The sequence below is a fragment of the Trichosurus vulpecula genome, chromosome 1, assembly GCF_011100635.1.
Source record: "Trichosurus vulpecula isolate mTriVul1 chromosome 1, mTriVul1.pri, whole genome shotgun sequence".
Classification (NCBI taxonomy): Eukaryota; Metazoa; Chordata; class Mammalia; order Diprotodontia; family Phalangeridae; genus Trichosurus; species Trichosurus vulpecula.
Window position 1 is genome coordinate 398,443,383 of NC_050573.1, and position 21,421 is coordinate 398,464,803.

At 41.1% G+C, this 21,421-nt stretch overlaps 1 protein-coding gene across 2 annotated transcripts in view; it reads right to left on the reverse strand.

Annotated features, from left to right (window-relative positions):
* Positions 1-1,588: 1,588 nt before the first annotated feature.
* The window catches only part of SLC45A2 (solute carrier family 45 member 2), a 66,780-nt gene continuing 46,947 nt past the window's right edge, over positions 1,589-21,421 (reverse strand). The window contains exons 5-8 of one of the 2 annotated variants that reach the window (XM_036758076.1): positions 18,667-18,790; positions 12,588-12,793; positions 6,595-6,605; positions 1,589-1,808 (exon numbers count right to left, since the gene is read on the reverse strand). In XM_036758076.1, the coding sequence (XP_036613971.1) occupies positions 1,589-1,808; positions 6,595-6,605; positions 12,588-12,793; positions 18,667-18,790 (561 nt within the window). Of the gene's footprint in view, positions 1,811-6,594; positions 6,606-12,587; positions 12,794-18,666; positions 18,791-21,421 lie in introns of both variants that reach the window. The other variant, XM_036758068.1, reaches the window with a different exon arrangement.

The following is a 21,421-nucleotide window of genomic DNA, read 5'->3' on the forward strand; positions in this document are numbered from 1 at the left end:
CACTTACTCTCCCTCTTCCCAAAGTCCCCTATAAGCTGCCAACTAGATAGAGCAGTGGATAGAGTGAAAAAGTGCTAGGGAGACTTCAAATTTGGCCTCAGGTACTTACTGGCTGCATGACCCTGGGCAAGTCACTTAACCTGTTTGTCCCTTGTTTCCTCAAATGTAAAATGGGAACAGCAGTAGCACGTACCTCTCAGGGTCATTGTGAAGATCAAATGAGATAATATTTGTAAAATGCTTAGCACACAGTATATAAATGTCTATTCCCTTCCCCTTACACCTATAGCCTGCAACCAGGTGAGGTCCTTCCAACCTCCCCTAGTGGTAACCTCCCTATCAGCATAGATTTTCTACCTACAGTGGCTGGTGTCCCTCCATCTGGCAGTATTTTAGGATTTCTCCCTTAAGAGGACATTGTGTCCCAGGGTTACTATCTCTCCCCCAACTTAATTTGTCTTAAGAAGTTGGTTCAAGGGTATGTTTTGTGCTATTTGTCCTGTGTGTGAAGCTTGCCCCCGGTGCCAAAATTTCTAGTGATGGCTCTGCCAATAGACTATGAGTAGTTCTAGAGTAGCCAGGACTCTGTTATTCTGCACCCCCTGCCCCCAGGATTTAAAAATGAACAAACAAAAAACCAGAAATCTCCACTTCAATGACATCTAAGTGAGCCTGATTTCCTGGAAATTTCCCTAAACCCACACCCAGAAAAAGGCCTAGTTAGATTTTCTAAACATAAGGGCACTACTGACTCCTTACATTTATAGTGAGGTGAATGGTTACAAAATGACATATGCACTCCATGACATTTAATATCCCGCCCAAGGGAGACTAGCGAGACAAGGAAGAAAGGGAATGAGACTATGGTGAGATGTTCCTAATCGAGTGGAAAGAATAAAGGCATTTAGTTACCACGGCACCTGGGCTCTTATTTTTTACAATACTTATGTCTGACAGGAAGACAGAGCTGCAGAAAAAAAAAAACCTGTGTGGACATATGCATACACCACACATTTCACTGAGAACACATGGAATTTTAATTTTTTAAAGTGAACATGTGTTCTGCATTAACCATAAAGGATATTATTTTTATTCATCTAACTAAACTAAAACACGAATATACTTAATTTTTAAAAAAATACCAACTAACTTCTACTTTAAAATATGAACCTAAAAATAGGTGAAAAATGTTCATTTTGTGGAGACATTTGGGCACATCCAGTACATACAGTCCGGTATATGACTCTTTCCCATGCTTTTAGAGCCATGAAGGTCAGAAACCCTGCAATTCCCTTTTCCACCAAAAGATGGCCCTTTCATGCTATCTCTTGAGCAAGTGGTGCCTGAGTTAATAGACATTGTTTTCCGGAGACCTGTTGGGAACTGATGCATGGACAAGTTATTTATGCCCTTTTCTTATCTTCCCTTCTAGATTGTAATCTCCTTAAGGGAAAGGACTGCATCTCCTTTCCTTTTTGTTTCCCTGGAAGAAAACACAAGTCTTCTTTAGGCAGATCAGCAAAACACAAGAACCAGAAAGATGAGATTGCCTGTTAAACAGATCCAATTCCATTGTCTCTTTATTGTTCTATTCCACACATCTAACAAACAGAGCCACGAAGCAGCAGCCCAATAAGGCCACAGTTGAAGCCACAATCACCACCACAACCACACTCCCAGCAGAGTTGACCAAGAACCCCAGGCCTACTCCAACCAGGATCTGAGCGAGCTGCACCATGCAGGTCAGGGCCGCACAGTCGATTCCCTTCCCTCTGCCACCGCTGGAGGCCAACCCTGTGTCCTGTTGTCTCTGTAACAAGAGCACAAGAACAAGACTCCATCACATAAGTGTGTGTGTGTGTGTGTGTGTGTGTGTGTGTGTGTGTGACAGAGAGAGAGAGAGAGAGAAGAAAAGGAAGGAAGGATTGGCAGCAGGGCCCTCCTCAGGTAGAAGTTGTTGCCTATGTGGTACCATTTGAGGACTTCTGGGAAGAATCTCCCTGATTAAATTTATCTCTCTGACCAGCTTGCCAAACATTTCACTGTATCAACTCATTTTCACTTGTGCCATTCATTTCACAGTATTAAAGTATTAAGTCTTTAAAAAATTAATAGTCCCAGGAGAGGTTACACTTTAACACAGGTAAATGTAGTAAAACCTTTTCTATCACTTCCTTCTGCCCTCTCCTCAAACACTAACACAAAAATAAGTAACTCATGGACAAATACATGAGTAAAAGTAAAAATTTACCTGCGTCAGTTGAATAGAGGTAGCTGATAGGCCATTCAAATGATTTGCTAGATAAGATGGAGTCCCCAGTACCTGGTTTTAAAACTAGGGATCCAAAGAACCATAGGATCACAGACCCAGAACTGGAAAGGACTTTAGAGGCTTCTATTCAGACCCCCTAATTTGATAGGGAAAGCTCAGCTGAGGTAAGTAAGGGATTTGTCCAAAGTCACTCAGGCTGTAGGGAGCAGAGCCAAGATTCAGACTCAGAGAGCCTGACCTTGGAGCCTGCATACTGTATTCCTCTGAAGTTCTGACCTTTAATATTTAGTGAAAGAGGTAACTGAATAACCTTTTTCTTGTTATTGTTTTCCTTAACAACCAGTTTCAACAAAATCGTTTGGCCTGACTGAGTCAAAGCAATTTAGTCCTTGACTTAGCTTGAAATCTTGTTTGGTCTTTTTCCAAGCCAACATTTTTCATCCCCCAAACACAGCTGTCATCAGCTTCAAGTTCTTCACAGGGAACTGCTTAACAATGATAACAGTAATTATAATGATAATAATAATCCATTACATTTGTACAGTGCTTTCCATTTGATAAAACACTTTCATGTGTATTTTCTTATGTTATCCTTACAAAAATCCCATAAGGCATGTAGAAAAGATGTCTTCATATGAAAGTCAACAATATTGGGAGTTAGAGCAGCTTAGTGACTTTCCCAAAATCCCACAATGCACTGTTCTTTTTCTTACACGATTCAGTGCCGATGTATATGTGGTGGCTAAACTTCCCAACAAGCCTCAAAAGATTTTGATGGGGATAAGTAGAACAAAGGCCTTTTAGGGGAAGTCCGTCCCACTCACTCAGAAGCAGCTGGTGCAGTGGATTAGAGCACCAGTCAGGAAGACATGAGTTCAAATCCAGCCTCGGACACTTACTGGTTGTGTGGCCCTGGGCAAGTCACTTAACCTCTGTTTGCCTCAGCTTTCTCAGCTGTATAATGGGGATAATAATAACACTTACCCTACAGGTTGTTGTGAGGATCAAATGAGATAATATTTGAAAATAGTGCTTAGCACAGTGCCTGGCACATAATCATTGTGTTTGTCTTTTGTTCTCAAAGAGAACCATGACATCAGGGAAATGTTGACATGACTTGCAGTTGACTTTGATTTGAGTGAGGGAGGGCCATGCAAGGTCACCAGCCTCACTTTCTCTTCCAGAGCCTTCTGGGTCCAGTGGCCTGATATTCACCAGGATGACTGGAGATGGCCCAGGATGCATTGGGAGGAGAAAGTGAGGCTGGTGACCTTGCACAGCCCTCCGTCACTCAAATCAAAGTCAACTATAAGTCATGTCATCATTTCCCTGATGTCATGCTCCTCTTCGAGAACAAAGGACAAACACAACCTGTGAGTAGTCTCTCCCGCTCCCACTCCCCCTCTCCCTCTCCTTCCTCTGCCCAAAGGAAGGTACATGTAGATGGCTGAAGAATTCCTCCTTAATTTCCAGTTTACTGACAAGATTTCTTTCTCAAAAACCAAGCTTTAAACCCAATTCACTCTGGGGCTCATAGTGAATGTAAATACTAACTGTTTCTCTTTTGGCCAGGAACCCTAAGGGTCTTCCCCTCCCAGTCTGATTTTTTTTTTTTGAGTTTTGATTAAAGGGGCCATCCCTTGATTAACTTCTTAAAGAGGCCTATTCACTGAATGGGCGTTAGGTCACTCAAAGTGAGAACCTGAAAAGACCTTAGCCTGAAAGGGCCAAGGTCTCCCAATGCATCCTGGCACATAGTAGGTGCTATATAAATGTTTATTCCTTTCCTTCTCCTTTCCTTCACACAATTGTGCACAAAGAATCTGTCAGATACTAACCCAGAATGGTAGTACCAAAGGCAAGTGAGCTCAGGGAAATAGGAGTGAGCCTCCAGTGACTAATTCTGAATCAGTCCACAACTCATTTTTTCCATTCTTAATCAGTAGCCTCTGAAAGGCAATCAGAACAGACAGCTAATAAGTGTCTGAGGCTGAATTTGAACTCAAGAAGATGAGTCTTCCTAACTGCAGGCCTGGCAGTCTAGCCACTGTACCACCTCAACGCCCTCACTTGTCTCTACTCTCTAGGAATAAATTATTGTTGAAGAGAGAGAATGTGCTCTTTGAAAAAAAAAGGTGCTGCCTCTACTTAAGAAGCTGTTCAAGCCCAGGACCTCTGCATTGGTAGCATTAGCGCCCCTTTATCTCCTACTTCTTTGTGGGAATTCACATTATTTCTGTAGAACCTGCCAGTCTAGATTGAGGTGCCTGGAGCCGTCTTTTGGTGTTCTTCTGGGGTACACATACCTTGAGTCAAGACCCCTGTTTATCTGTTTCTCTCTGTAGGTGATCAGACAACAGAAGAATTGGCCCAGGGAGTTAGTTCAAGGGAGAGAGTCATTGGTGAGGAGGTATTTACCCAGTCTTGGCTGAGTTGTTTCTTGTTTAACACTGACATTTGCAGTCCACCACGTTGTGGTTTTGTCCATATAGTACCATAGGAAGAAGTGAGCATCCCTACATTCAGTCCTCTTTTGCTGTTGTTTTTGATGAGTATTATGAATAAACACATATTATATGTGTTATTATGAATTTTAAAATGTCTCCCAAAGTACTCAAAGATTTCTGAGTTTTGTTCTTTAGTGGAAAGTACAGGATGATTGTTATTAATATTTTTACTTTAATAATATCATAATTTCCCCAATTACATGTAAAACAATTTTAACATTCATTTTTTTTAAGTTTTGAGTTCCAAATTCAATCATTATTAATATTAAATTGAGCACTGACAGTCAAATTATTTCCTCATTTCTATTAAAAATAGGGGAAAGAAAAATGTATCAAATATTTATATAATAATATATGAATTGTTTTCAACTAAAGATGAACCCATATGACCATTGCCTCTGGTTGCAATATAATTTCTCTTCTGATGGCTTAGTGAGAGCAGTTGACTAAGTATGGGGAGTGGCCAAGCACTCTTACTTTCAATTATCAGGGTTGATTATGTACCTTCCACTGATCTGATCGAGCTCTCAGAGCAGTTCCTAACCCCTTACAACAACTTCAACCTGTTGAGAAGGAGGAGAATATTTGGGGATAGGGGAGGAGAAGGAGGAGTGATTTGTGTATTTCCACCTCAAAGGTGGGGAGATGAAACTTTGTTCTTCAAACCATCTTGTGAAGACTGGTGGGCAAGGGTGGGTTTCATGATCCCTGTAGTTACAATTTTAAATAAAAATATAGTTGAAATGATATTAACATTTGGATGGGAGAAAATTTTCCTTTAGGAATCTGGCTTTCGATGGTTCACCCTTTTGCAGAGTAAGTTGATACTTCAGAGTTCTAAATGATTAGTTCTCCAGAAGGCGCCTCTCTCTTGTTGGGCTACATGCTTGTTATTATGGATTTGTGGTGCAGAGTAATGTACTGGAGGATTTCACCAGATGTGACCAGCTGGATACAGCGGCCTCATTATCCTGCCCTGGACTGCACATGGTGCAAGATAAAATTAACTTTGTTAGTGTTAGAATCAGCCAAATCAAGCAGAAAAGACAACCCCGTTAATGAGGTGAGCAGCAGACTTTCAAACATGATTGAATTCTGATCACAGAAGAGGGGGCAGTGAATCAAATCAGGCCTTTTCCTCTCTTATGTCATCACATTCTTTGGTTCCAGTAAATCTTTCTTCAACTTAAATTACAAGTGGGCCTGAGTATTTTAATTCATTGGTGTCTGACAACTGGAGCAAAATGATGAGATGATTTTCTAATGTGGCACTGTTCCTAAAAAGAGCGCCAAGACCCTTGGATATGTCACAGAAATGACGTCTGGACTTCTTCTTTGAATTTTACCAAATGTTGACCTTGGAATAAAAAGTGGATATAGAGGTAAAGCATGATGGAGGAGAGAAGAAAGCTAATATGCACATCTCCAGAAGGCTGGCATCTCTCATCCTCATCCTCTGTGGACAAGAACCTTAGACCCTGCTCCTGGGGTGCCAACCTCTAATCAGTCAAGTTTTTGCTCCATTCTGCTTCCCGGGTATCCCCATACCATATTACACTCCCCCTTTGTGTTTTTGTGTTGGTTATTATTCAGTCATACCTGACTCTTCTTGACCCCATTTGGGGTTTTCTTGGCAAAGATACTGGAGTGGTTTGCCATTTCCTTCTCCAGCTCATTTGACAGATGAGGAAACTGAGGCAAACAGGGTCAAGAGATTTATCCAGGATCACACAGCTGGTAAGTGTCCTGAGGCTGTATTTGAACTCAGGATTTCCTGACTCCAGGCCCAGTGCTCTAGCCACTGAGCCACTAAACTGCCTTTCCAGCTTTGTGCTGCCTTCCCCTACCAGAACGTAAGCCCCTTAAGGGCAGGGAATGTCTTGCTTGGTTGTATTTGTATTGTAAGCATTTAGTGCAGTGTCTACGCGTAGAAAGGTCTTAATAAATGGTCTATCTCTACCTATCTATATATAAATTTGTGTTTTTCTTGTCTAAATCTTTGATTTCATCTATCTAAGAACCTGCCTGGTGAGGAAACTCCTTCCACCAACCCAGATTGACAACTATTCTGCAACTATTGTCTTAAACAGTTGAATGGGGGTGGGGAGAGAAATGAGGTTAAGTGATTTGCTGCAGTTTTAAATGCAAGTCTTCCTGTTTGGAAGGCCAGGTCTATGTCAGTTACTCGACAGTGCCCCCTATGGTATATACTGAGGATGGACAGACGGGCTGAACTGACCCATGAATAGATGGGATAAGTGGACATGCTTTCCCTACCTACCACCCTGCCTTCTCTATCCTGTACCAGGCGAGTGCAGAGGCAACACAGACTGGAATGCTGGGGTTACACTATGAAGTGAGGCACACTCATCTGGAGCTGCCCTGCAGCAATCACAATTGGAAGTTTTACAAGTTTTACTGGCAAAGGTGATGCCAAAAGCCAGGGGGCCAGCAGTTAGCAGCTGGCAGGTAAACTGCAGCTTCCATCATCATATAAAAAATTTCCTCCCTTACCCTTCTAACTGCTTCAGGCCACTTGTTTTCCCCACTAATTGGTCTTCTTGATGAGGACACCTTGGTGTACAGTGTATGATTGGTACAGTCTAATCCCCCCACCCCAGACATCTCCAGAGAAGGCTGGGACCTCCATGCCATGGAAGGTCTTATTGCCTCTCCACTGAAATTCTAGACCCAATCACCTGTGATATCAGTTCTGAAAACATCCTGACCCTGAAATGTAAAGAGAGAGGGCACTCACACTCTTTACATATGCAAGCCTTCCCTAGGCTCCTGAACTTGCCTATTAACACTTATTAGCTGTGTGACTGCAGGTAAATCATTTCACCTGTTTGCCTCAGTTTCCTCATTTGCAAGATGGAGTAATAAAAGCACCTATCTCCCCAGTTTGTTGTGAGAATCAGATGAGATAATAATTGTAAAGTGCTTAGCATAGTGGCTGGTATTTTAATGTTACCTATTATTATTATCCCATCCATTGTTACTGCACATACGTATATGTATAATTATACATATATGTATATACATACACAGAAATATGTACTGTTTACATTATTTCATATTTTGATATTTACTAATCTGTATACATGTTTTTCCCCACTAATGGAATGCAAGCTCCTTCAGAGCAAGGCCTTTTTTTGTATCCTCAGAGCTTAACACAGAATCTGGCACATAGTAGGTACATATGAAATGCTTTTGTGATTTAATTGAACTCAATTCAATAAAGACAGCCTGGCATAGTAGATAGAGCACCAATCTCAGAGCCAGGAAGACCTGGGTTCAAATCCTGCTTCAAACATTTAGTAGCAGTGTGACCTGGGAAGTCACTTAACCTCTCTCTGCCCTTTTTTTCCTCATCTATAAAATGAGGGGGGTTGGATTAGATGACCTCTAAGATCCCTTCTAGCTCTAAGTCTATGGCCTTATGGATTGAATGAAAGTGAACAGCATCGAGTGAGAGGAGCAGAAACAGGACAACCTTGTACACAGTTACAACTACATTGTATGAGGACTAACTTTGATGTACTTGGCTCCTCTCAGCAATGCAAGGGTCTAAGACAACTCCAAAAGGCTCTTGATGGAAAGTGCTATCCATATCCAGAGAGCGAACTATGGAGTCTGAATACAGATCGAAGCATACTATTTTCTCTCTCTTTTTTGTTTTGTTTTGTTTTGTTTCTTCTTTCTCGTGGTTCATTCCATTGGTTCTAATTCTTCTTTACAACACGACTAATGTGGAAATATGTTTAATGTGAATGGATACGTAGAGCCTATATCAGATTGCACACCATCTTGTGGAGGGAGCAGGGGAGGGAAGGGGAGAAAATTTAAAACTCAAAAGCTTGTGGAACTAAATGTTGTGAAATAAAAATAAATAAATAAATTTTTAAAAATTGTGAACATCATCTTGTTTTTGAAGGCAGGAATACCTGGATTCATAGAATCCTAGATTCAGAACTGGGGAGGCCTTCAGAGGCCATTTAGGCCAACACTGAGTCTGAATCTTAGCTCTGCCACTTAGTACCTAGGTGACGTTGGGCAAGTCACATAACCTCTTTGGGCCTCAGTTTCCCTAAAAAGAAAATGAGAGGCTTGAGCTAGGTGCTTTTAAGTTCGCTTCAGCTTTATCTCTACTTCTTACTGGCTCCAGGGTCATTGTTCTATACACTATCCCATCCAAGAGAATTCATTCAGTGACTTCTCTGTACCACTCTATGCCCTGAGCAGACAAAGACAAACCTTAAAAACAGCCCCTCACCTCGAGTCATTCACATTCAACTGGAAGAAACAGGGACACTGATAAGTGGACACAAAATATACATAAAGTAATTTTGGAGGAGGGAGATTGAATCCTTCCTCACACTCTATGACCATAGGCAAGCTACTTAACCTTTCTCAGCCTCAGTTTCCTCATGTGTAAAATTGGGACAATAACATGTATACTGATGGTGAACACAGGAGCAATTGTATGAAAAGTGTGTTGCAAACCTTAAAGTGTTATCTTAATTCAGTTATTGTTATTATTGGCAGTTTCTCATGGCCTGGAGTGTCAGGGCACCTTAATGGGCATGTTCGGGGTTTCATTTGAACTTAAGGTACCCAGTGTTCTTCAGTTTGATTCATAGAGATAACATATTTTCAATAGCACAAACCCTTAATGAGCAAATGACTTTCTGGGAAATCAAGTATTTTCACTTATCTCACAGGTTCTAATTTTTCGCCCACAGGGAAAGGAGGGGGAGTGGATGGTCACAATTCTGGATGGTGGGGGCAAATGTACCCTGCTGTATACACCCGTCCTGCCTATGAGAGCAGAAATCCAGGAAAAAAAACAAACAAACAGTCCTGGGGAAATGGATCAGGGCCTACTGGGCTTCCTGTGTTCAAATGAGCCATAACATTTTATATGAAGAAGCAGTGGTGAGAGAGCAGATACTGTGTTCTGTTCAACTGAGTGTTTTCTAATTAAGCATTAGGATAAGGTTTTCTAGCTATTAGTGGCCAGGCTCAGCCAGGCAGGCAGGCAAGCAAGAAGGCTCATCCAGGGAACATAGCTGCTCATACACCCTGTGCACTTGGACCTAGGCCACTCAGATTTGTTTTATGCTTAATTGTGTCCAATTGCTTAATTTTTTAACTTTGGAGATGGTCCTAAGTAAAATTTCTTTTTTCCAAGGGGTGCATTCTCTATATCCAAATATCTCAGAAATAATGCCACGCACCTTTATTGGTGGTGGTGGTTGGTCTGCCTTTATAGGCCTACAAGTACTCAGGTCTCAAAATTATAGAAAGAGGACTAGACAAGGTATCAGGAGATTGGGTTCAAGATTTGGTTCTCTCCCTCACTAGTTGCGTGACCCAGAATAAGACATTTAGCATCAGATTTAGTAAGTACAAGATGGCAGAGGATCTTCTGATGAAAAAAAAATGGTTCTTCTGAAAAACAGAAATGTTTGAATGCACTGCAAGCTCAAAATGTATTAATAATGTGGCATGGCAGCCACAAAGCTAATGGTTTTGGTTTTTACTCAGGAAAGAGGGAGGGAATAAGCATTTATTATGAGCTTACCATGTACCAGGCACTGTGCTAAGCACTTTACAAATATTAAATTTCAATCCTCATAATAATTCTGCAAGACGGGTACCATTATCACTCCTACTTTATAATTGAAGAAGCTGAGGCAGAAATGGGTTAAGTGACTTGTCTAGGATCACATGACTCTTGAGTATCTGTAGGGTTAATGGAATATGAAGATCTTGCCCATCCATCAATAGGCCTATTTCACTATATGTGTTCCCTTTTCCTCCTTGGAACAGGGGCCATGTTCCCCAGTTTGGGGGTGCACAGGTATTTTACCTCACCAATCACAAATGGTGTGCTCCTTTGAACTCTGGCCCAGTTCACAGCTGTGACACATCCCATGTCCAGTCACATAGAGCCAGCTAGACGTGTAAGCTCTCACGCATTTCGGTGCTACACACACGGGCTTTCATGCCTTTCTGCACTGAGCCAATCAGGTGCTGAGTCTTTGGTGTCTTTGTTTGAAAACTATATATACATCCTGGAAGATTGATACTGGGGGCAAGAACTAGGTAGGAGCTCACTGGAGGGGAACTCACTGGAACAGGACCCCCCCCCCCCCATGGGAAGAACACTTAGCTTAAGCTAGTAGCTCTTATCAAGGAGCCTTCTGGCTGTGAAAGAGAATTGAGATGGCAGTGCTTTCCTGTCTAGTGATGCGTATAAATATTTCTGTTGCTCTGTTGAGCTTTGTTTTCCTGTATTTCTATAGCGATGTTTTGTCTGGTCTTAGCATACAGAATAAACGTTATACTGGTTTAATTTTGAGTGAAGAGTGCTTATTATACTTTAAAATATATATATATATTCATAGGAGTTGCTCATATCCCATTGGTGACACAGTATCTGAGGTAGATTTGAACTCAGGTCTTTCTGATTTCTGGGTCTAGCTTTCTATCCTCTGTGCAAAGACTGAGTATCCCCATCTTACCCAGGCTAGAAGTGTACCCACCCCTCACAGTCCTGAACTTGCTGCCCATTGACACAGAAGTTTGACCTAGTCTGTTTCTGACCTGGACTGGTTTGTCCTTCCTTGGACAGCCTAGTCCCGCCCCACCCCAACAGAAGCTCACCACATTGGTGCCAAACTGAGTGTTCCTGATTAGCTTCAGTCCTTCTGCAGCTCAGTGCTCCTGAGTTCAAGTGATCCACCTGCCTCATTCTTCCTAGTATCAGGGACTGTAGGCTTGCTGAGTGGGCAGCTAATGTGATTTGGGTTTGCATTAAAAGGGGCATAGCTTTCATGCATTAGAGGTAATCCCAATCTACTACCTATTATCCTAATCTATTACCAATATAAAACCACAGCTGGAATATTGAGTCAATAAGTTCTGGGCACCACATTTTAGGTAGGATGCTGGTAAGCTAAAGAGAGTCTGGAGAGGACATCTAGGTCCTCAGACGTTGATTTCATGACATTTGTTGAACCATCGAAGGAACTGGGCTAGTACCTGAACAAGGGAAGACTGAGCATCTGAGGGACATGCTGTCTGCAAGTATCAGAAAATCTTTCATGCGCAAGAGGAGTTATGTCTGACCCCCGAATTAAGAGCAATACCTGGAAGTTTCAAAGAGGTCAATGTAAGGCATTTAACGCATTTACATTGTATTTAATGAATTTAATGCATTTACATTGAGACTTAATGTAACGAAGACTTCTTAACAATTAGTGCTATCCAAAAATGTAATGAGCTGGCTTCCGAAGTCATGGAGAATTCCTTTTTATTAGAGGTCTTTAGAAAAAGCCTGGCTGACTACTTTTTGGAATGTGTAGTGGGAATTCTTTTATCAGGTATAGGTTGGAGTAGATGATCTCTGACATCTCTTGTGAGTCTGTGATTACGTGATCTCTGAGCATCTGTTTCTTCATTTTTCAGGTGGGGAGAATACAGGTATTCTCTTACAGGGTTGTTGTGAAGTGCAAACAAGATTGCACTAATATGCAATGCATTTTGTAAACTAGACAGTGCTATACAAATGTGGACTGCCGCTTATGTAAACAAGGTGTTTTAAGGTATTACAATAATTCTTAGTATTGCTGGATGTCTGGGTGGGGAACCTGAGCCACTATGGTTTGAAACTAGCCCAATGGGATTTCTGCTACTCCTCTACCTTTTAGAGCAGCCCCACCATCCAGGGCTTTTAAAACAGTTTCCTTTCCCAGGGTCTCTCACAACTGCCACCCAGGAGCTAAGACGCAGAGACTCACCTCCTCCTCTTGTTGGTATTCAGCAATAAGGTTGAAGGGCACAGTGTACAGAGTGCTCGACATCACTCCAAAGAGGGCACACAGGACCAGCGTGGAATAGACATTGGGAAACAGTCCAATAAATCCAGTCCCCAGCCCAAAGAACAGATATCCCATAAAGTAAAGGCCTTTCAAGCCCACATAGGACAACAAGGCTTTCTGAACGTCTGTGGAAAGAAGAAAAGAAGCAAAAAATTACAGATGGCCCGGCCTTCAAATAGGGAATGATTTTAGGTCATCTTTGCTGTGCAGAGTCAATTTAGGAGGAGGCTCTCTTTGATAATTGGTCAGGAATCAAAGCTTAGCCTTATCTTGGCTTGAAAGCAGGCAGCTTTGACCATCAGTTTTCAGCCCTTTCTTCTATAGAGAAGGGTTGTCAAGGCTGGGTCTGTCTTTCAAAGGAAGGGCCAGACACAAGTTTTCAAGCTACTGAAAAGCAAAAGGGAAGACAGGGACTCTGAGAGCTGGAAGGAGGTGGGACCAGGGGAATTGGAGCAAAAGCTTGAACCCGCGTTTTCAGCAACAGCTCCACCTCTCAGACAAGGTGTGGAAGACTACGTCAGTTTTGTAGCCTGGGACTAGTCATCAAACTCTCATGGAACTGCTCTCAGACAAATTGAAGGGAAGATTTGACAGCTATTTGAATGAGATGAACAATGGGTAGAGAGAGGTTCCCCTTGGACCGCACGTAGGACTTTGCTGGGACCTCTCTTATGTGCTTAATGGGTTTTTAAAAGTTTTTATTTTCTAATTCTGAATTTTTAATTGCTTTTTAAAAAGAAGTACACAATTCCTCATGTTACTTTCTTTTTTTATTTTCATCTTTACTTTTTATGTTGTCTTCAACTTTTATTTTATAGATCTTATTATTTTGTTACTTTCAAAACTATCCTGATTATCTATGCTTCCTCCTGAAACTCCTCTTCTTTTCTGTGCATTTAAAAAATGTTTGAATGACCTTTTTCTTAATCACTATTGGCTAGCCCCTCTCCCCTTTTAGCCTCTCAATTAAAAAACACAGAAAGAAAAAGACTCGTAACAAATTCCTTTATGAAATTATACATTATTATTTTGCATCATATAGCAGCTACATGGTACAGTGGATAGAGTGCCAGGTCTGGAGTAAGACACTTATTAGCTGTGTGACCCTGGGCAAGTCACTTGACTTTGTTTGCCTCAGTTTCCTCATCTATAAAATTAGGGAGAGAAGGGAATGGCAAACCACTCCAGTATCTTTGCCAAGAAACCCCACATGGGGTCACAAAGTCAGACATGACTGAAACAAGTGAACAACAGCAAAAATTCTGCTTCATATTTTATTGACTATCATATCCTCAGACTAGACTATAAGCCCCATGAGAGTGGGAATCATGTCCTATTTAAAGATTATATTTCTGTTAGATCTGGCATGGTACTCTGTAATGGTAAGTACTTAATAATTGTCGGTTGAATTTGTATTTGAATGTGAATTCGAATAGCCAGTCCAGGTCATTTGATTCACAAAACTTTTTTTCCCCCACCAGAGGAAAGGGCTGTTGGAACAGAGGAGGCAGGGCCTGTATTATCTTGTTTTCTAGAGACAGCTCCCATGGCATAGAAGATGGAGATCTGGACTTTGGAATTAGGAAAACCTGAGTTCGAGTCCTTCCTCAGCTAAATACTGTGTGACCTTGAGCAGGTCATTTAACTTCTATCAGTCTTAGCTTCCTCATTTATAAAGTGGGCATAAGAACAGCATCTACCTCCCAGAGTTGTTGTGTGTATCAAATGAGATAATATTTGTACTTATGAATCTTAAATCACTGTATTAAATGCTAATTATTGTTATTTAGAGAAAGAAACTGAAAAAATTCAGAGACAGCTTTCTATCCAGGCTGTGTCTCCATAAAGGCTCACATTTTGATGTTTTAAGGTTTATGAAGCAGCAGCCTCACAAAAGTCCTGTAAGAAACATAGAGCAGGTATTTTTATCATCTCTATTGATGGAAGTAGAAACTCAAAGGGGAAAGTCAATTGACTAAGTCACAAACCTGGGCCCCAGAGGTAAGCTGAACCATGGTTTTGGACTCTAGGTCCAGGCCTCTACCTGTTGTACTCTGCTGCCTCTAAAAAAAAAATACTGCTTTTTTATTGGTCATAAAATCATTTCTTTTGAGCTCCAAGAGGTTGTCCCCTAGGTCTTATATTCCGGATTTTGACATTCTTTGTCTTTCCCACCTGAAGAGACCTATTTTTGCCAGCACCAGGTCTTCACATTAGCCTTCCTCACTCATTTCTATTTTCACTACAAAGTTCCACACACACCCCAACACTCTGTCTGTCTCTCTCTCAAACACACACACGTATGCGGGCACACACACACATGCGCGCGCGCGCACACACACACACACACACACACACAATAATAAAGAAACCTGAACAGTTCCCATTCCACTCTAGAATGGAATTCTCTATATCCATCCAGCTAACCACTCTGCTCCCCCTTCCCTAGGAGGCCAGATGCTTAGTTTCTCACTCAATTGGAGTCACAGCACTCCAGATCATTCTGATGGAAGCCAGTGCTCGAGAAATGACAAACTGGCGATGTGTTTCTTTCATTAATTTCATGAGCTGTTACCTCAGAGTCAGAAGAAAAAAATGAAGCTGATCAAGCTGCTGTCATTGTGGATGGTGGCGATGATTCCTATCAGGTTAGATGTGGGCACACTATTATTTAAGGTACCCTGATGACAAATATCTGGGATCTGGGATTCCTTTTTAACCAAGGAAATGCATTCATCTGGCAAGGAAGCCAGGAAAAGAGAACATCAATGAGGGCAAAGTGAATTTTGGAGATGTAAAGACAGTCTGTTAAAAACAACAGCAGCAACCACAGCCTGGACAAGCCTTCTGAGCATTTGTCAGAGGAATTATTCATTTTTAATGCTGGTCCTGGCTTAGTCATTGATGTGCCACAGGACCCTCTTTTAATCATACATTTTTTGTGCCTCAGTGGCTCCTTCCCTGGGATGGAGCTATATTTTCTGGGTTGACGAGTAAAAAGTCAATATAGACAACCTCAAAAAAGAAAAACTCTCTAGGAAAAGGGAAGGGGAGAGAGGGAAAAAAAATTGGAACTCAAGATCTTGTAAAAATGAACGCTAAAAATTGTCTTTACATATAATTGGAAAAAATAAAATGTTATTAAAAAAAAGATAAAAACACTCTGACTCATGAGAATGGGATAGGAAGGCCCAGGCAGCAGACCATCATTTAGAAGAGCCATGAAGAGATGGTCAAAATGGCAGCCATGCTGAGCACTGCAGTGAGATTGGCTTGAGTTAGAGTATATTCTTAAATCGATGTACCCATGGTATCCTCAAATTCAATGGAAGGGAAAGAGCACTGGACTTGGAATCAGACAATTCACATTTGAATCCCAGCTTTGGCCGTTCCTTGCTGCGTGGCCTTGGACAAATCAAATAATCCCTCAGAGCTGATTTTATCCCATATAAAGGAGAAATAAGGATTCACTATCTACTTCACAGGGTGATAGTAAAGAAAGCACTTTGTAGTCCTTAAAGGACTATCAAAATATGAACTAATATTATTATATATAGCAACTTGAACTAGGCCAGCAAAGCTTTATTTCTCATAAATGAAGAATTTGAAATGAATGGGACAACCTTATATATAAATGGGGATCCTAAAATAGTCACAGCCTTTGGATGACAGCCAAGATGTCCTAATCACAGAACTGGAAGATGGTTGGAGAGGTCATCTAGCCCAACTCCCGACAGAATAGGAGACTTTTCTACAACATTCCAGACAAGCGGTCATCCTACCTCCTCTTTAAGAGAGGCAGGGTGGGGCACAGTGGATATCTGAAGTCTGAAGTCTGGAAGACGTACATTGGAATCTTAGCTCAGACACTTATTAGGCTATGGTAGCCTGGGAAAATCATTTAATCTATCTGGGCCTCAGATTCCTCAGATTCCATGACCTCCAGCTCCAAATCTCTGAACCTATGACCTGCTGTGAGAGAGAATTTGTGATCTACTGCCACATGAGGCAGGCAGCCCATTCCATTTGGGGCTAATTTAATCATTAGGAAGATTTTTCTTATAATAAACTTAAACTTCTTATAATAAATTTTCTGAAACTATTACTTATTTTCCCTAGTTCTGACCTCTGGAGCCAGGCAGAATAAGTCTAATTCCTATTCCGTGTATTTGAAAGCTCTTCAAACATCTCATTGAATCAGCACCATGGAACTTCATAGTCGGTGAGACTTTAGGTCATCTAGTCCAACCCACACCTGAACAGGAAAAGGACATCAAATGCATGAGGGTACTGAGGGTGCTTATAGTCCATTTTCCCAAGAATTTTAAAGGTGTATCCCCAGCCCCTCCCACCCCAGAAATCTTGTGAATTCACATTCTTTATGGTAAAAAAAAAGTATGTTGAGCAAAAGCAAAAAGGAACTTCAGCCTAAACCTTGCAAATCAATAAAAGTGAAATACAAATACAAATGAAACATTCTGAGGAGGACTGATAGGATGGGAAAGGACCTTAAGGATAATAATATAATAATAAATAAATAACATAATAATAAAAGGATAATCCTGGGATGTTGTGCCTAGACAAGAAAAGATTTGGGTTGAAGTGGTGGGGACGGGGGGGAGAAGGGGGAATGATAGCTACCTTCAGTATTTAAAGGGCTGCCTTATAAAGGAGATTGGACTTCTATTTGCCCTCAGAGAGAAGGATTAGGAGTAGCAGGTGAACATTAAGATGAGGAAAATAATGCTTGATGTAAGGAAAAAACTTTCAAATAACGAGAAAGGTCCAAAAGTGGACCTTAGTCCTGCAAGGAATGTCTAAATGACCACTTCTATTATATATTATAGAGACTATTCTTGTTCAGGTATGGTTTGGACTCAGTGGCCAATGCAGCTTTATTTCAATGTGAAATCCTGATTCTCAAGTGACTTTCCATGGTCATAAAGCTAATGCTTAATGGCCAAGCCCAGAATTGGGCTCTTGCTTCTGACACTCAGTCCTGTGTTCTTTACTAGCCACCATGTTCTTTCTTGGGTCTATGGTATCAGGTCTATGTCATCTACAAGTTCTGCAGCATGTATAACATGGCTTCATTTAATTTATTTAAAAATATTGGATAATCTAGGACCAGGAAGCAAAATCTACCAAAGATCTCCATCCAAGTTCACATAGTTATTAATTTATAGTTTAACATGAATAGACCTAACAGAGATGCTGTCCAGATCATATGTTCCCATCTTATAAACAACTGGAATCTCTTTTAGGGGATTAACACTGACCGTGATAACTCTGATCAAAAGGACAAATTCTTCACTGACCAGAGGAACATGGCATTATTTTTGAGACCCAGTAATTAACACAAAGATATGAGTGATCCATCTTTTCTTTGCAAAGGGGTGGGGGGGGGGGAAATTATGGGTATGAGACATTGCATTTACTGTCAGACTCAGTTTATGTATTGACTTATTTTGCTGAACTTTAAAATTCTGCTATATAAGGTATGCCATCCTCAAAGTCCCACTACTGACACATGCTGCCTGTGTGATCTTGGACAAATCATTTGACTTCTCAGTGAACCAGACAACTCACGAAGACTAAAATTTGCAGAGGAGAAGCTTATCTGCATTGGAAAAAAAGTTGCCCTATCTAGGAGGCTATATCCCTGTAATGATGAAATCTCAGGTCCAGTTCCTAGCCCTGAAATGGATGACTTTCTAGATAGAGGAGCATAGAAGGATATAGCAGGAAATGAAAGTAATATTAAAATAAAAGAGCTCAATACAAATTAAAATTTTTTAAAGATATGAGGGGAAAAGATCTTTTAGTTAGACAACTCTAAAGTTTTTTCCTTACCTAGATGACTTAAATATCTCATGTTAGTCTCCAGAGTTTTAAAAGCAGCAGACAAAAATACTCCTTAACACATACACCAAGCTGTACCTGCCTTTGGCAGTGTTAAGGAATGAGTAAAGATGGAGGAAAAGAAGGGTTATCTTACAAGAATACAATGAGGAAAACACTGAATTGATGCACAAGCCCCAGCATCCAACTTCCACTCCTCTTTCATAGATGAGAAAACTGGTAGAATTGTGTGGAGCGTAAGGATCCCCGTGGTACACAATCTGAAACAGAGAGTTAATTGAACTGCTGAGTAAAACATATTTACTGTTATATATGACATCAACATAGCCAAGAACACTGGAAAATCTTACTCAGATGTTTTTGTTTACCACCCACTGGACACTGGAATGTGGAGGGAAAGTCGTACCTTTGGGAAGTAAAAAATGTTGCCTACTGGGCTATATCTGGGAAAAAGAAGCCATTCTTGGAGTCTTCGGTGCCCTTCCTTGCTTGATGGCATCCCCTATCTAATCTATCCTGCTGCCAGATTAATCTTGCTGAAATATTATCTCTATTGCCCTCTTTTGGAAAGCCATCAGTAGCTCCCTGTTGGCTACTCCAGCAAATTCAGGTGCCTTTTTCTACATTTCAAGGAAGATCCATCATAACCTGTCCATCCACCTTATTATCTATCCTTCTCTCCCATCCTTCTCCAATATACACCTTCCATTGTAGTCAGTCTGGTATGTGATGAAAGAAACCTTTTCTTCCCATTAGTAGAAATTTTCTTTAGTATATTACATCTAAAATTCATCTATGTGGTTATAAATATGAGAGAAGTTCTCAATTCTAAAAAGGATCTGTTCTTAAGGGAGTAAGCTGGACTTGGGGTCTGAAGACTTGCATTTGAAACCTGGCTCTGGCATTTATTGTGTGTGACTTTGCCCAAGGTCACATTGGGCCAATCACTTCCTATTTTTAGGTCTGTTTTCTTATGTATAAAATGGGGGGGGCAGAGTTAAATGACCACTAAGGTTGGAAGGCCAAATACTGAAGCTAAAGCTTAAATACTTTGGACACATGGTGAGAAAACAAAACTCATTGGAAAAAGCCCCTGATATTGGGAAAGATTGAAGGCAAAAGGAGAAGGGGACAGAAGAGAATAAGATGGATAGATAGTGTCACCGAAGCAACAAACATGAGCTTGGACAGACTCTGGGAGATAATGAAGGATAGATGGGACTTGCATGGGCCATAGTCCATGAGGTCATGAACAGTCAGACATAACTGAATGACTGAACAATAAAAAAGGTCACTTCCAGCTCTTGTAATCAATCAACAAGCATTAAGTGCCTACTCTATGCCAGGCAAACAAAAATACTCTTTAGCAGACACACAAAGCTGCCTTTGGCAGGGTTAGGTGTTGAGAAAGGAAGGGGGAAAATTGTGCTAGCCACTAGGGGTGTTAAAATGAAAATAAAACAGTCATCCCTCAAGAAGCTTACGTTCTACTGAGCAATGGTATTCCACAGGTAATAGCCAATAGGCCTGTTGTTTAGATTAGAGTGAGACAGTAGTTTGAACAAGAAGTCAAGCTTTGCCTAATGATAGAACCAACCCTGGTAGGCTGAGTGTATGTCTAACTATTATTCCCTCTCAGACATAGCTGTTTCTCATGCAGGCAATGGTGGCAGTGGCTGGGAGCTATCCACATTGAGATCCATTTGGAGAAAAAAGGAGGGCAGAGTTAGTATAATGCCTAAAGTTTAAGAGGACACAGGTATGCTCACCTTGTTGAACAGAACACTTTGTGCATTTGAGTTCAAACTCAGGCCTTGTCAGGCAAATATTTGGTACTCCTGAATTCCAGCCTGGCCTCAGTTTGCCCCATGGATCTTATGGGCACCTCTTTGTGGAGATCCTCTTCTGATCCCTAGAACTGTTTCCTAGCATTGGACCCCTTTGCTTAGTATTTCATATTAGGTGCTTTGGTATCTAAGCAGTCCTCCTGCTCCTTACTACCTGTTTCTTGCTTCTCCAGTATCTAATATTCCATCAGTGTAGGCATTCCAGCCAGTGATACAGAATGCAACGCATTCATGCCCATCTGATCCTGTGTACCTTTTGTCCCGGTCCTCCTATAGCTTCATTACAGGGGGTCCACTCTGTCCTGGGGACCTTCCTCACACTCTGTTGATTTCTCAAGGATGCCAATGGAGCACACAGACTTTCCATTGGTTATGCCTTAGTCTTGCTAGATGACTGGCCCATCTTTTTTTCTTGCTATACATGTCTTTAATGATGTTGTTGGCAACACTCCTTCTCTATAATTCTTGTCTGTAACATGTCGCAGCCTCCTCTCCATTGCCCTTTGGCTGATCTTCATCTTCAATTGTTTGAAGACTGTAAGTACTCCGTGATTCATCATAGAATGGCCATGACTCTGGTCATACACCATCACCAGAAGAATATTTACATTTTAAAAAGATGAACCTTTGTCTTAAAGGTAAGTTTGAAATCATTAAAAAATATACATATTTTCCCAAAGGCAACACAGCCTGCTTTCACCCTCCTGTTGAATTCTAAACCCGGATCATTGTCCCTTTGCACTGCCCATCCAAGATATGAATGAACTCTCTAAGTTGTCTATTCAACTGTAAATCATAGTCTAGGCAGTAGGTATTATTCTTCTACTTGGCTTTTCCTGTGTGGTGTATCAGGAGTGCCGAGTTTATAATCTCAAAGAGGATCATAAACATGTCTGAAAGGTTCGGAATCGCCGGATATAAGAAACTCTCAAAGTAGAAGGCAGAAGAATCAAAACATTTATTTAGGCTCAACAGTAACCAACCCATGAACCAGCAACCCCATTTTGATATGTTGATCATAATCTTCCAGGCCCAATAAGTACG